General features: G+C 42.4%; 2 protein-coding genes across 3 annotated transcripts in view; both read right to left on the bottom strand.

The window, feature by feature from the left end:
- Positions 1–15427, bottom strand: part of LOC309702172 (NACHT, LRR and PYD domains-containing protein 3-like) — a 270070-nt gene that overhangs the window by 146146 nt on the left and 108497 nt on the right. The window lies entirely within an intron of this gene.
- The window catches only part of LOC309702185 (protein NLRC3-like), a 44943-nt gene that overhangs the window by 26753 nt on the left and 2763 nt on the right, over positions 1–15427 (bottom strand). The window contains exons 3-5 of one of the 2 annotated variants that reach the window (XM_082526670.1): positions 7089–7373; positions 4482–6258; positions 140–313 (exon numbers count right to left, since the gene is read on the bottom strand). In XM_082526670.1, the coding sequence (XP_082382796.1) occupies positions 140–313; positions 4482–6258; positions 7089–7373 (2236 nt within the window). The remainder of the gene's footprint in view (positions 1–139; positions 314–4481; positions 6259–7088; positions 7374–15427) is intronic. The other variant, XM_082526671.1, reaches the window with a different exon arrangement.

Here is a 15427-nt window from a genome sequence, read left to right as displayed (position 1 = left end):
ATGCTGAGCAGATGTGGTACGAAACAACAGTAAATTGATCAAGTTTACCTCTACTGTTTAAATTGCTGGATTTATTTTCTCAGTTAAAAACAAAACAAAACAAACAAACAAAAGAAAAAAGAATACAAATCGGTCAGACCTCAGAATATTCAGTTTGGCGTGTGGGCTCTCCACTGCAGCAGACAGAAGCTTTACTGCTGAAGCCTCCAGGCTGTCGGTACTCAAGTCCAGCTCTCTCAGACTACAGGACTGGGAGCTGACCACTGACAACAAATATCTACAGACTTTCTCTGACAGGTTACAGCTGCTCAGCCTGAAAAAAATAACAAGAACAACAAAACAAGCACGCTGAAGGGCAGTAGCCAGTTATCATGAGCTCCATCTCCTCAACCTTCTGGTTTAGAAATCATAAGAAACTGTATACCTCATAAAAACCCGTCTTGATCCATGCTCAATCATCCAGGTTAGTAAATCCCAAAAGTTGATTCTGTTCATCTGGACGTAGCGCTTTCAGTGGGAGAAACATTTCGTCACTCATCCAGGTGACTTCGTCAGTCTCAGCTGACTTCTGGTTTCCAACCCTATAAAAAGTACATTTGCATAATGACTGAAACCAGCCCACTGAAGGAACAATAAGGCTGGGAGGTCAGTTCCTTGACCATTAGGTTTGAGTCATTATGCAGATGTACTCTTTATAAGATTGGGGAAAGCTGCAGTCAGCTGAGCCTGAAGAAGTCATCTTGATGAGTGACAAAATGTTTCTCCCGCTGAGAGCGCTACGTCCAGATGAACAGAATCAAACTTTGGGGGCTCATAAAATCATGATTAGAAATCTTCTCAGATGTATTTTTACATTTTAGATCCACAGCAACAAAGTTCACAGCAGGATGTCTCTGTTCAGTAATTATTATGCCCATTACCTGCAAACTGTGAGGTACGCAGGTAATGTCAGGTAAACACTAGCTGTCTGAAACTGTTCCTGTTAAATGTGTGTATAAAGGAAATAAGCTGAAATACAGAGACTGGGTGGATCTGTGCTTTGACTTTGACACCAAAAATTTCTTCCTGTTAAAAGGGAGTTTTTCCTTCCCACTGTCGCCAAAGTGTTTGCTCATAGGGGGTCATATGATTGTTGGGTTTTTCTCTGTATCTATTACTGTACGATCTACTGTACAATATAAAGCGCATTGAGGTGACTGTTGTGATTTGGCGCTATATAAATAAAATTGAATTGAATTGAATTACATCCCATTTCAGGTACCTAGAACCTGAACCTTCTCTGGAAACCTGGGACGCTGGCGGGTTTCTCTTGCTTACCTATCTGCTCATCCTCTTTCTTTCTGCTCGCATGATGATTTCCTGGTTGAGTTTGTAAAGACTTTTGCTCAGGACCTTCTTGCTGTGCGGCAACAGTGCTAACCACCGCTGTATGTTTTTCAGTCATTAAATCAAACCATGAAAGATCAGCTTGCTTCTCGTGATGAACCTGTCTGTTTTCGATTCCACACCAGGGTCTGCCCACTGGAAAGTTCAGGGATAAGGGTGGAGGATACTCACACAAACATAAAAACCCAGATTGCAACTCCAACTCTCTGTTCTAGTTAACCAGACCTTTCAGGCTCTTGTTCAATTAGAACCTCATGGAGTCTGAGTTAGCGAGACAGTTAAACATCCCTCTATGCCCCCTTAATCCGCCCATTCCCACTAAGTCATTAAATAACCGAGTGTCCCCTCACATAACTCAGCGCACAGAGCCTGTCACCCCTGGCAATCACAAGAAAACACTTACCTTTTTTGCTTTTCATGCACCTCACAAACCACTCATACTCGGGTTTCCTTGGCTAGAATTACATAACCCCCACTTAGACTGGTCAGGTCAGAGGGTAATCAGTTAGAGTCTGTTCTGTCATTCAAATTGCCTTGTTTCTGCCCGTCCACCGGAACCTGTGGAACCATCAACCAACACTGAGACTGTTTTAGATCTCTCCTCTGTGCCCACCAAATGTCATGATCTTCAGGAAGTATTTAGCAAAAGTAAAGCGCTTTCACTGCCACCTCACAAACCACAGGACAGCACCATAGAACTACTCTCTGGCTCCACCCGGCCTTCTAGCTGGCTGTATAACCTGCTTAGACCTGAGTGTGCGGCTATGGAAAAGTACATTAAGGAATCCCTCGGTGCAGGCATAATCCAACGATTGTCATCTCAAGTTGGAACTTCTTTTTTGTGGGGAAAAAGGATGGCTCTCTCTGGCCATGCATTTACTTCAGGGGCCTCAGTGATATTACCATCAAGAATAAGTACCTATTACCTCATTAGCTCTGCTTTCAGGCCATTTCACAGTGCCACTGGGTTTACAAAACCCCACATCTGCAACGCTTACCACTTTTTCCAGATCAATCAGGGAGACAAGTGGAAGACCGTTTTAAACATGCCATTGGGGGACTACGAGTATTTGGTCATGCCGCCTGGGTTAACTAATGCTCCCGCAATGTTTCAAGATTAGTTAACGATGTCCTCCGGGAATTCCTTGACAGGTTCGTATTGGTGTATCTGGATGATATCCTCATTTTTCCCAAAACCTGCGAGGAACATCAGTCTCATGTCCATGCTATTTTTCCAACGTTTGCTGGAGAATAAACCTTATGTCAAAGCAAAAAAGTGTGAATTCCATTCCTCATCAATAACTTTTTTCAGTTACATTTTGGCACGGGGGCAGGTGAAGACGGATCTGGCAAATGTGAAAGCTTTAACAGAGTGGCCTACCCCTTGTACCCATTGTAGATTCAAGAAGCATCTCCAATGGGTTTTGGGAATAGCAAATTTTTATAGACTGTTCATTTTCAACTATAGTCAGGTAGCTGCACCACTCAAGTCTCAGCATGCATCTGGTCCCCCAAAGCTGAAACTGCATTCACCAAACTTAAGTATCTGTTCACCACGGCACCTTTTTGGTTCACCCTGATCACAGTTATCATTGCAAAGGTGGACACATCAGAAATTGGAGAAGGGAGAGGTAAATGATGCCAAGTGAAAGAGAATGCTTTGGGGGGGGGGGGTCATGCTGCTGTCATGGTCTGTGTGAGCGGCGGTGGTTTCCCACTAGACTCTGGTTTCTGCCTTTGGGTGAAGCCTGGTCAGCCTGTCCATTGTCCACACCTGACAGTAATCTACTAGGCTGAATATAACATCAGCACTCCCAATAACTCTGCTAACCTCCTAATCCTCGGATCATCTACTCACCCTTGCAGTTCAGTCACGTTTTCCTGGATGCTGGTCTTCTTGATTCACTCACAGCCACATTAATGCCTTTCGTCTCTTAGACTTACTGGACCACTTTGCCTGGATTCAAAGCTAACAAGTACTCACCCAGACCTCACCACCTGCCTTCCCCAAGTTGCTTTCCGACTGCTGACAAGTAAATGGTAAATGGACTGATTCTTATATAGCGTTTTTCTACTCTCCCGGAGTACTCAAAGCGCTCTATACAACATGCCACATCCACCCAATCACACCCATCCTCACAAACACTTTATCTGAACTTAGTGCTTTCTAAGTACATTCACGCACATTCATACTCTGATGGATGCATCGGAGAGCAAGTTGGGGTTAGTATCTTGCCCAAGGATACTTGACATGCAGACTGGAGGAGCCAGGGATCGAACCACCAACCTTCTGATCAGTAGGTCAGATCAGACCAGCTTTACCTCCTGAGCTACAGAAACCCCAAATAAGACATTGAAGATAACCTCGTTCACTTACTGTAACCTCCACCAGTGATCTTTCTGATGCTGCTCTACCTCTGTTACAGTGACTCAGATTACCATCAACCAAGACCCATTTCCGGAAACCTACCATAGAGCCCACTTCATGCTCACAGCTTCAAGTGCTTGACTTCCACCATAGTTCACAGTTCATGTTAAAAAATTCCAAGTGTCAAGTTCCTGTGTGTAAATAAAGCCTTGACGTCTAGTAATATTCAGTTCCTTCACCTTTGTCTGTATTTTGGGTTCACCATGTTGTTCTGGCCACACCGAGGTAACAGATTTATATTTGAAAAACAGAGAGACATGGGGGATTGCAATAAAGATGAGACACAAACCAGACCTTAAAATAAGAACATCTGAAAACGATGTAGGTGCAGTCTGGTAGCTCAAGTATTTGCTTTAAAAAACAGAGCTAGACTCCTGGTTGTTGGAGACAAGTGAAAAACTTGAGGATAATAAACCTGTCAGAGGGGCTGAAGGATCAGAGCTCATGTTCTTATAGGCTGGATCTGGATTGTGCTTTGATTCGAGTTGAAGACAAAAATATTTCAGAAATGCTGACATGTCCTGCTGGAGAGAAATATTTAAAGTATCATGACTATTTTAGTGACTATTTTTTAATTTTTCTAAAGTGGTAGTGTTCTTTGAACTGAGCACCTCTGATTTATTTCCCATGATTTTAAGAATGAAGCGATGAGTTCATGTTTACTTACAGAGCTTTGTTGGAGGCTTTGACCACTGGCAGCAGCCTCAGAAGAGCCTCCTCTGAAGCAGAGTATTTCTTCAGGTCAAACTCATCCAGATCTTCTTCTGATGACAGTAAGATGAAGACCAGAGCTGACCACTGAGCAGGAGACAGTTCATCTGTGGAGAGACTTCCTGATCTCAGGGACTGTTGGATCTCCTCCACTAGAGAACGATCATTCAGTTCATTCAGACAGTGGAACAGATTGATGCTTTTCTCTGCAGACAGATCCTCACTGAGCTTCTCCTTGATGTAGTGGACTGTTTCCTGATTGGTCTGTGAACTTCTTCCTGTTTGTGTCAGCAGACCTCGTAGGAGACTCTGATTGGTCTGCAATGAAAGACCCAGGAGGAAGCGGAGGAACAAGTCCAGGTGTCCATTTGGACTCTCTAAGGCCTTGTTCACAGCACTCTGGTGGAGAGATGGTTTAAACCACCAGGAGGTTGTTTGTTGTTGTTCCAGCAGATTGAGTCCAGAGTTGATGAAGGTCAGATGGACATGAAGAGCAGCCAGAAACTCCTGAACACTCAGATGGATGAAGCAGAACACCTTGTCCTGGTACAGTCCTCTCTCCTCTTTAAAGATCTGTGTGAACACTCCTGAGTACACTGAGGCTGCTCTGATATCGATGCCACACTCTGGCAGGTCTGATTCATAGAAGATCAGGTTTCCTTTCTGCAGCTGATCAAAAGCCAGTTTTCCCAGAGACTCAATCATCTTCCTGCTCTCTGGACTCCAGTGTGGATCTGTTGCGCGTCCTCTATTATACTTGACCTTCTTCACTTTGGCCTGAACCACCAGGAAGTGGATGTACATCTCAGTCAGGGTGTTGGGCAGCTGTCCTCCCTCTCTGGTTTCCAGCACATCCTCCAGAACTGTAGCAGTGATCCAGCAGAAGACTGGGATGTGGCACATGATGTGGAGGCTTCGAGCTTTCTTGATGTGGGAGATGATCCTGCTGGCCTGCTCCTCATCTCTGAATCGGTTCCTGAAGTACTCCTCCTTCTGTGGGTCAGTGAACCCCCTGACCTCTGTCACCCTGTGAACATACTCAGGGGGGATCTGGTCTGCTGCTGCAGGTCGTGTGGTTATCCAGACGTGAGCATAGGGAAGAAGCGTCCCCCTGATCAGGCTTGTGAGAAGTACATCAACTGTGGTGGGCATCGTAATATCAGTCACACTCTTAGTGTTGTTGAAGTCCAGAGGACCTCGACACTCATCCAGACCATCAAAGATGAACACAACCTGGAAGTCTTCAAAGCTGCAGATTCCTGCTTCTTTGGTTTCAGTAAAGAAGTGATGAACAAGTCCCACCAAGCTGAACTTTTCCTCTTTCAGCACATTCAGCTCTCTGAAAGTGAATGGAAATATGAACTGGATGTCCTGGTTGGCTTTGTCTTCAGCCCAGTCCAGGCTGTATTTCTGTGTTAAGACTGTTTTCCCAATGCCAGCCACTCCCTTTGTCAGCACTGTTCTGATCAGGTCCTGTCTTTTGGGTGAGTCTTTAAAGATGTCTTCATGTCTGATTGTTGTTTCAGGTCTGTGTGGTTTCCTGGATGCTGTTTCAATCTGTCTGACCTCATGTTCATCATTGACCTCTGCAGTCCCTCCCTCTGTGATGTAGAGCTCTGTGTAGATCTGATTCAGAAGGGTTGGGTTTCCTGCTTTAGCGATGCCCTCAAACACACACTGGAACTTCTTCTTTAAGAGAGACTTGAGTTTAGGCTGACACTTCTGAAGAGCATCTGAATCAAAAAAAGGAAAAAAAGAAGGTAAAATACAAATCTGGTCTGAAGGAGCTATGTGATGTACTTTGGCCTTTATTTAACCTATCAAGTTTTTAATATACTCATTCTACCAGAAATCAAAAAGGGGCTTCAGGAATTCCTAAATGTATTTCCTGAAAAAAGCCACGTTAAATGTTTTGAACCTCCACATCTGCATTGCTTTGCAGCTTTTCATATGTACCTGATGCCAACATGTGCAGGCTAAACAGGTTTCTGCTTTCTGTGCCTCTTCTCCAAACTTTGTAACCAAAAATAACAACATTGAAGTGTCATAATGTTCCCCACTGCTATGTTATTTAAAGAAGCATCTGAGAGAGATTCAGTAATTCACATTTAATTCTTCTCGTAATTTACAATGGCAAAAGATAATGTAAACCCTTTCTGGCCACAATTTGCTTTATTATATGTAAATGTGGCATTTTTTTCATTAAACATTTAAGTCAAATGACCGATGCTTAAAGAGTGTCCTCTTGTTAGAGAAACACTCTGACTTTTCTTCTTTAAGGCAATCAGTTTGCATGGTTTTTAAAAGTAAAGAACACTTGTGTTTAATTAAATACAGATCACATTAGATCTAAGTAGTTTCACACGTTTATGACGATCATCAAAATTCCTCCATGTAGTTTAGAAAATACATTTGCAGGCATGTAACAAATCCAAACATTCGTCGTAGAATGACGTTCTTGCCCTCTCCTTTTTCTTACAATGAATTCTGAGGTTTCACTTTCACATCTCAACAAACTGCAAGGTGACCATTTTTATTCATGGTATCTGATGCATGACCTCACCTTGTTGAGCAGATGGATCAGAGTTCAAACGCAGCTGAGAGAAAAGAGAAGGATCTTTGATCTGAAGATGCTTGATTGTTATCTTGCATGCTTTGTCTCCTTTTTTCCTCACTGTGTCGATCAAGCTGCGTGCCTTATCTGCTCTGAGTGGGTTCCCCTCCAGTATCGATTCTTCCTCCAACTTATTTAAGATACCATCACTTACAAGGGCCTCAAGGAGCAGTTTAAGGATTTCTATTGTTACCCTCCAGACAAAGGCTGACCGTACCCTGGCAAGCTCCTCCTCTACAGGAAGAAGAAAGAGACATAAACATGCTTCTCAGTCGAAATCATGTGAAAAATACAGTGGAACCCCGACTTACGAATACCCCATTTAACAAAAAATTCAAGTTACGAAGGCAATGAACGGCAATATTTCTGCCCATGGTACGGCAAAATGCCGGTGTAACGAAATCCGCTGGCTCTGATTGGCTGAGCCTACAATGCCCACAAGGCCTTCCGAATCATGTGACAACCCCTTGGCTTCCGTACTCGTGCTTCGCTGTTCCACTTGAACGACATATTGTTGTTCTAGTTAGCAATTAGCCTATCGTTTAGCATCACCTCACTCAAAAGGTGCAATGGCTGTTTCGACTTAAGAAAATTTTCGACTTACGAAAGACCCTCGGGAACGGATTAATTTCGTAAGTCGGGGTTCCACTGTATTCTAACTTTGTTCAATTAACACTTCAACATCTCATCAACAAATACTAAATTTTAGGGTGTGTAGGGTTAAAATGATGCCAGCTTAAAATGAAACTGAAGAAAAAATTGAAACTGAAAAATAATGAAAAATATGAAAAACAAAATCTTGTCATTCATATCCTGCATTCCAGATTAAGTTTAAAATAAGAACGAGTGCAAGTACGAACGTGAGAATTATGTATATTGTAATAGGTATATTGTACCTAAATGATAGTATATTGTACAAACATGAAAAGTATATTGTTAGAACTATATCTAATATTGTTAGAACAATAGTATACTATAATAATAAACTTTTCACGTTATAATGTGACATAGCTCTATTTTTCTTTTGCCTGGGTGGCGGCTCTACGCTTCCGTACTACGCTTCTGTATCCAACACTTTTCAATGTGGCCTCACAAAATTATTATGACTACAACAACCATGAAAAGAGTTGGATGGACATTGCTACTCAATCACAGCTGCCTGGTCAATGTTTTTCATTAGTAATTTAGCAAAGTTGATGGTGTGTGTGTCTGTAAGACAGAGAGAGGGAGAGCGAGGGACAGATTTTGTATGATAAGCTTCATGTTATGAAGGCACAGTTTGAGCACTCGGGTCGCATCAGAGCATCAGGCCATATAGTGTGAGACCCTGCATCGTGACCTATGAACTTCTAACCTCTGCGATTTAATTGTACAGTTTGAGCAGGAGCTGAATAACGCGACTGGAAAAAAAAAAATCGCACAGTGTTTGCCCAGCTTAATGCAGACTGTTTAAACTAAACAAGCTGCTGTTTCACATAATAAACCCTGTCAGCTGCAGTATTGTCTTCTGTTTTAACAGTTAAAGCAGTAGAGACAAGCTGTTTGCATGTGCGTGGAACTCTAGCGTCATTAACCATGCTAGCTGTTAGCTTATAGCTCACGCTAGCTAACCAGCGAGCAGTTAAAAGGACAGCTGAAGCTGCACAAAATACCCACAAACTTATCTCACTACAATGTAGCGCCGAAAATATGACTCGCAGCTCAAGCTCGACACAGCGTCTGTAACATAAGACTGACATCCAGCTAACCACAGCTAAAAGATATTTAGAGAAAACTTACAGTTTCCTCAGGTTACATGAACTGAGTTGTTTCACGCTGAAAAGTTGGTTTGTTTTGGCTCTCACTGAAGACATAGCTGCTCTTTTGTGCTGCTTTTACCCAATGGTATCTTTTGCGAGTGTGGACGCGTCATCTGTTTGCTCCTTAAATGCTTTTCTTCTTTTATTGATTTTTATGCTGATTTTTTCCCTTTTTTCCGTATGAGCTTACCTGCGATAGCTTCTGGACACTTATAGATCATTAGGACTAAAGTGTTCTTAACAGAAACAGCAACATTTTTATAGTTACCTTATCCTCAGCGCTCCGTGTGTCTGTGGCCTAGACACAGCTGAAGCCTGATTACAGTGTCTGGGCACCGAACAGCCCCAATAGCCTGGAAAGGTGCTAACCGCTAGGCTAACTAGCAACAAGATGCCTTCCCTATCCACAGATGACTACCACAGCCTCCTGCAGAAGATTGCAGTACTGGAGACAAAAATTCATCGCTTAGAAGTAAACGTGGAGGTAAATGGACTGTGTGGAAATGAAACAACCTTGCCTTTGATTCAAAACAATAGCGATGAGCAAGCTAGTACACAGCTAAGGAGCACAGATAACATGACCAAGAAAGTAGACTCTGTGCATTATTATAAATCCTCAAGTGATAATCCCCCCTTGGACTGTCTTGGTGCAAAACCAAGACATAAATCATGTCTCCTGGAAGGGGGAGGACGTACCACAGGCAGGGCACAGCGAGCTGAAATCTCTGAAACCGACTGGCCTTCACTTCCTACGAGACAGAGAAGCTCTTCTACCCCTGTATACGAGAGGAAACAGGACTGGACAACAGTGAATAGGAAGGTTAACAACAAACCTCCAAAACAACTGAATGTGAAACTGCACAACAGATTTGCTCCACTATCAAAGGACCCTGGATCTATATCGGACAACCATCCATCTAAAAGCAGCGAAGTAAGGTCTGAAAATCTGTTGAAAAGTAAAAGACCACAGGGAAAGCTAAAGGCTAGGCCTGAAACTCTGATTGTGGGTGACTCTGCCGTAAAGGATGTACAAAGGATGTGCGGTAAGAACACTAAAGTCCTCTGCTTTCCTAACGATATGGTCAACAACCTGAAGGAGAGAATTCTTCAAATTGCAGATGAATATCCAACTGTGACAAACATTGTCCTGCATACAGGGTCAAACGATGTGTCCAAACAACAGTCGGAGGTTCTGAAACGGGACTTTATTGGATTATTAAATACTGTAAACTCTCTGAATGCAGCTGTATTCATCAGTGGGCCTGTACCGCCGGTCAGAGGAGGAGACGAGAGATTCAGCAGGTTGTTTACACTGAATAAATGGCTTATATCAGCATGTGCTGACCACTCGGTGCATTTTATCAACAACTTTAATATTTTTTGGGAACGCAGGCATCTGTTCAAAGCAAATGGATTTAATTTTAACAAGTCAGGGGTGAAACTGTTCACCTCCAACTTGTTTTATTCCATACGTCATCCATATGTGCTTGGTGCCAAGGCTGAGATAAACGAGGAGTTATCTCATAAAGAGGAACAAACAGTACTCCAAGAACAGACAAAGCCCAGCAGAAACCTTGAGGAGGAGCTCCATCTGCCCCCACCCGGGAAGAGCCTCAGAAAGGAGAGACATCTGAGGCAAGAAGAGGGGTCCCTATTTGCCTCCAACTCTCTCAACAACACCAACGACCAGGACCAGGGACCAGGACCTTCCCCAGTCCCCCAAACCCCTGACAGGCCATCACCCTCCTCCCCCTCCCTTTCTCCCTCCTCCCCACACCTGAAATTCACTGAGGAGATGATGGAGCGAGTCAATGCTGGGCTCAGATCTACCCCCCGGCCCAATCCCTTTTTGTCCCCCATAAACCCCCCACCAGAGCGGCCAAAGGTTCGCCATCGAGCCCCGCCCTCATCAGAGCAATCGAAGTCACATTGCCCAGCCTCGCCCCCCTTAGTTCCTCCTTACCACCTTCACGCTCTGTCTCCACAGTCTGATGTGTTTAGGGTCCGGGCTGCGAGGATTATGGCAGTGGTGACTTTTCCCAGGAGAAGCTGGGACCCTGTTTACTAGAAGGTTTTAAAATCTCTGTACTTTTAGGTGACAGAAGGAGACATGTGGCCTGGTCAAAACACAGAGAGGTGCACTCTAAAAGATCTTTAAACATAGTAAACATACCTTGTGTGCCACAGACTGCTCCCAAACACGAGGGGACAAGTAATACCTCTAAAACACTTAAGTTGGCTTTATTAAACGTTAGATCTTTAGCTGGGAAAACATTTTTAATTAATGATTTAATCACTGAGCACAGCCTTGATTTTATGTTTTTAACTGAAACTTGGTTAGACCAAAGTAACAGTGGAGCTGTTCTCATCGAGACGACCCCTCCTAACTACAGTTTTATCAGTGAGGTCAGGGCGAGCAGGAGAGGAGGAGGGGTTGCTGTCTTATTTAATGAATCATTTCAATGTAAGCAGCTATCTCCTGGAAGTTTTCAGTCTTTTGAATATGTGGCTTTACAGCTGAAGGCCCCATCCAAAGTTGTGTTTCTTAATGTTTACAGGCCTCCCAAATACTGCACAGACTTTTTTAATGACCTCAGTGAACTGCTGTCTGTGATCTGTGTTGATTTTGACTGTGTAATTATTGCTGGGGATTTTAACATCCATGTGGACAACCCTCAGGACAAAGGGACTAAAGACCTGAGTAACACTCTGGGCAACTTTGGGCTGACTCAGCATGTAACAGAGGCCACACATAATAGAGGACACACTCTTGACCTACTGATCTCCAAAGGCCTGAGCATTTCAAAGGTTACTGTGTCTGATGTGGGCCTGTCTGATCATTACTGTGTTTTCTTTGAAAGTAAAATCTCAGCCCACACAAATATATCAACAACAGTGATCACAAAACGGTGTATAACTGAAAACAGTAGTGCAATTTTTAACCAGGTCTTCCCATTAACACCTGACCTGTCCAGAGGGTCAGTCAATGAGCTCGTCAATAGCTTCAATGCTAACATGTTAAATGTAATGGACACTATTGCTCCCATTAAGGTGAAGGTTATCTCTGGAAGGAAAAAGTCTCCATGGAGAAACTCCACACTGGTGAAAAATGAAAAAAGAGAGTGTAGGAAAGCTGAGCGCAGATGGAGAAAAACAAACCTCCAGGTTCATTATGACATTTATAAAGAGAAACTTCACAATTATAATTTACAACTGAGGAGTGCAAGGAGGTCCTACTTCTCTGACATCATCACTAAAAACAGCCATAATGCTCGGGTCTTATTTTCTACAGTTGACAGGCTAACAAACCCTCCTGTGTCAGTGGCAGCTGAACTTCATTCAACCATGGCCTGCAATGACTTTGCCAAATTCTTCACAGAAAAAATCCAAAAAATTAGACAAGCAATTGGTACATCAACAGCAGATCCAGGATATGTACTGTGTCCACCAAAAAACTGTTTAAACACCATGAAACAGTTTCACCCGATTAACAGCAAAGACCTGGAGGACATCTTAGGTCAACTGAACTCCTCCTCCTGCTGTTTAGATGTCCTGCCAACAAGTTTTTTCAAAAAGGTCTCAAAGACTTTAGAGTCAGACCTGTTACAGATCGTCAACTTTTCTTTATTATCAGGTGTGTTTCCAGAACCACTAAAAACTGCTGTAATCAAACCTATACTGAAAAAGGACAATCTTGACAAGACACAAATGAACAACTACAGGCCGATCTCAAATCTCCCGTTTTTAAGTAAGATCATTGAAAAAGCAGTTTCTCAACAGCTCAGTTACTTCTTAAAACAGAATAATTGCTACGATGCCTTCCAGTCAGGTTTTAGACAGAACCACAGCACTGAAACCGCTCTGACCAAAGTGTTTAATGACATATGTCTGAATACAGACAGTGGAAAAATGTCAGTCTTAGTTTTACTGGATCTCAGTGCAGCATTTGATACAGTTGACCACAACATATTACTCAAACGACTGGAGAACTGGGCAGGTCTTTCAGGAACTGTACTAAACTGGTTCAAAACATACTTAGAAAACAGGAAATACTTTGTATCAATAGGTAACTTCACATCTGAGCAGACAAGTATCACATGTGGAGTTCCCCAAGGTTCCATCTTGGGACCCTTTCTGTTTAACATTTACATGCTCCCACTGGCACAGATTATAAAGAACAACAAAATAAACTGTCACAGCTATGCAGATGACACACAAATATATATCACAATGTCACCAGGAGACCAAGGCCCCGTACAATTTTCTCCAGCTAAACAAAAACAAAACTGAGGTAATAGTCTTTGGCGCCAAAGAAAAACGATTACAGGTCACCAGAGAACTTCAATCTATACATCTAAAAACCACAAACCAGGCGAGAAATTTGGGTGTAGTGATGGATGCAGACCTAAACTTAGAAAAACACATTAAGACAATAACAAAGTCAGCTTACTATCACCTCAAGAATATTTCAAGGATAAAAGATCTGATGTCTCAACAGGACCTGGAAAAACTAGTCCATGCATTCATCTTTAGTAGGCTTGATTACTGTAACAGCATCTTTACAGGTCTACCTAAAACATCAGTCAGACAACTACAGCTCATTCAGAACTCTGCTGCTCGAGTCCTCACTAAGACCAAAAAAGTGGACCACATCAGTCCAGCTCTGAGGTCTTTACACTGGCTGCCTGTCCATCAGAGGATAGACTTTAAAGTTCTGATGCTGGTCTATAAAGCTCTGAATGGTTTAGGACCAAAATACATCAGTGACCTCCTGACCCAGTATGAACCTTCCAGATCCCTCAGGTCATCTGGATCCGGTCTTTTATCAGTTCCCAGAGTCAGAACCAGACACGGAGAAGCTGCATTCAGCTTTTATGCTCCTTATATCTGGAACAAACTCCCAGAAAGCCTCAGATCAGCTGAAACACTCAGTTTATTTAAATCCAGGTTGAAGACTCACCTGTTCTCAGCTGCATTTGAATAAAGCACCAAATCCACACTTTAAGCTTAAATTTCAAAACTTACATTTAACTACTGATTTTATCTACTGTTCTGATTTTATCTGTTTTGATTTTATATACTGTTTTGTTTGTTTGTTTGTTTGTTTGCTTGTTTTAATCAATTTTAAATCATGCTTTTTATTTGTTTTTGTTTCTAATGTCTCTGTAAAGCACTTTGAATCACCTTGTTGTTGAATTGTGCTATACAAATAAATTTGCCTTGCCTTGCCTTTAAGCGAAACATTCTTTGTATGTGAGGAAAATGCTGTTCATCCTCTTCAGCTCTAGCGTAGACAACTGGCTTTGCCATGTTTTCATGTGTGTCTTCTTTCCGTGTGTCCGCTACTTTGAAACGCTTGGGCCGCTCTGCCCGCCACAGTTTCAAGCTGGTCATGTGACTGCATGGCCACATCTGATTGGTAAAAAAGTTACCGGAAACTCCACTGGCGGCATGTTATCTAATGTGTTAAACTAATTATTTTTTAAAAAGTAACGAGTCAAATTTTGGAAATGTAGCAGAGTAAAAGTACCGTTTCTTCTTCACAAATGTACTCAAGTAAAAGTAAAAAGTATCGTGCAAAAAGGGTACTTTAAAAGTAAATTTTTTTTCCAAAAACTTACTCAAGTAAATATAACGGAGTAAATGTAACTCGTTACTACCCACCTCTGCAGACGGGCAAGTATACAGGTATACTATGAACAAATATACATATATAAAGATGAAGCACTGTGAGGTAAACAGATCTACAGAGTGCTATGAAAATATCTACAGTAGTGGAAGCGTAGCTCTCTGAACAGACTATAACAGTGTAGGCACTATAACAGAGACTACACCATGTCAGTGTCCTAAAACTACAGCAGTAACCAACGTGGTGAATGTTGATAATGAAAGGATCATGGTCACTGGGAGGAGGAGTGTAGAAGGGTTAGGTGAGTGTGGATGGAAAGGCTCAGCGGGGACTGAGTTCAGTAGGGTGACAGCTGTGGGGAAGAAGCTGTTCCTAAACCTGCTGGTTTTAGTCTGAAGGCTCCTGTAGCGCCTCCTGGAGGGGAGGAGGAGCTGGAAGAGTTTATTGGCAGTATGAGAGGAGTCTGAGAATGATGCATACTCGGCTTAGAAATCTCTTTTTGAGCGTTGTGTGATGGAGAACTTTGCTTTGTGTAATGTTATAAATACTTGGATAATCCTCAGAGTCTCTGGACTTTTACTTAGAGATATTATATTCAGTCCTGTGGATAGTTATATATTTAAAAATATATGATCCTCTCTGGTTACTCTGGTATGAATGACTCTGAATCACTTAATGGTAAATAACACACTATTTGCAAATTTGCAAACTGTGAAAGAATTCCAGATGACAAGTCTGTAGTTCGACATACAAGTGACGACCTTTGACCTTCATCAGTTTTTATTTAATTGTGTCAGAGAAACTCAAACGTGCTCTTCATGCAGCTGAGTACATTCAGTGTTTAAAACGGAAGCTGTGCA

The sequence above is a fragment of the Aulonocara stuartgranti genome, assembly GCF_965226115.1.
Source record: "Aulonocara stuartgranti genome assembly, chromosome: 3".
NCBI classification, from domain to species: Eukaryota; Metazoa; Chordata; class Actinopteri; order Cichliformes; family Cichlidae; genus Aulonocara; species Aulonocara stuartgranti.
Note: the sequence above shows the minus strand (reverse complement) of the source record. Positions and strands in the feature narration are given on the sequence as shown.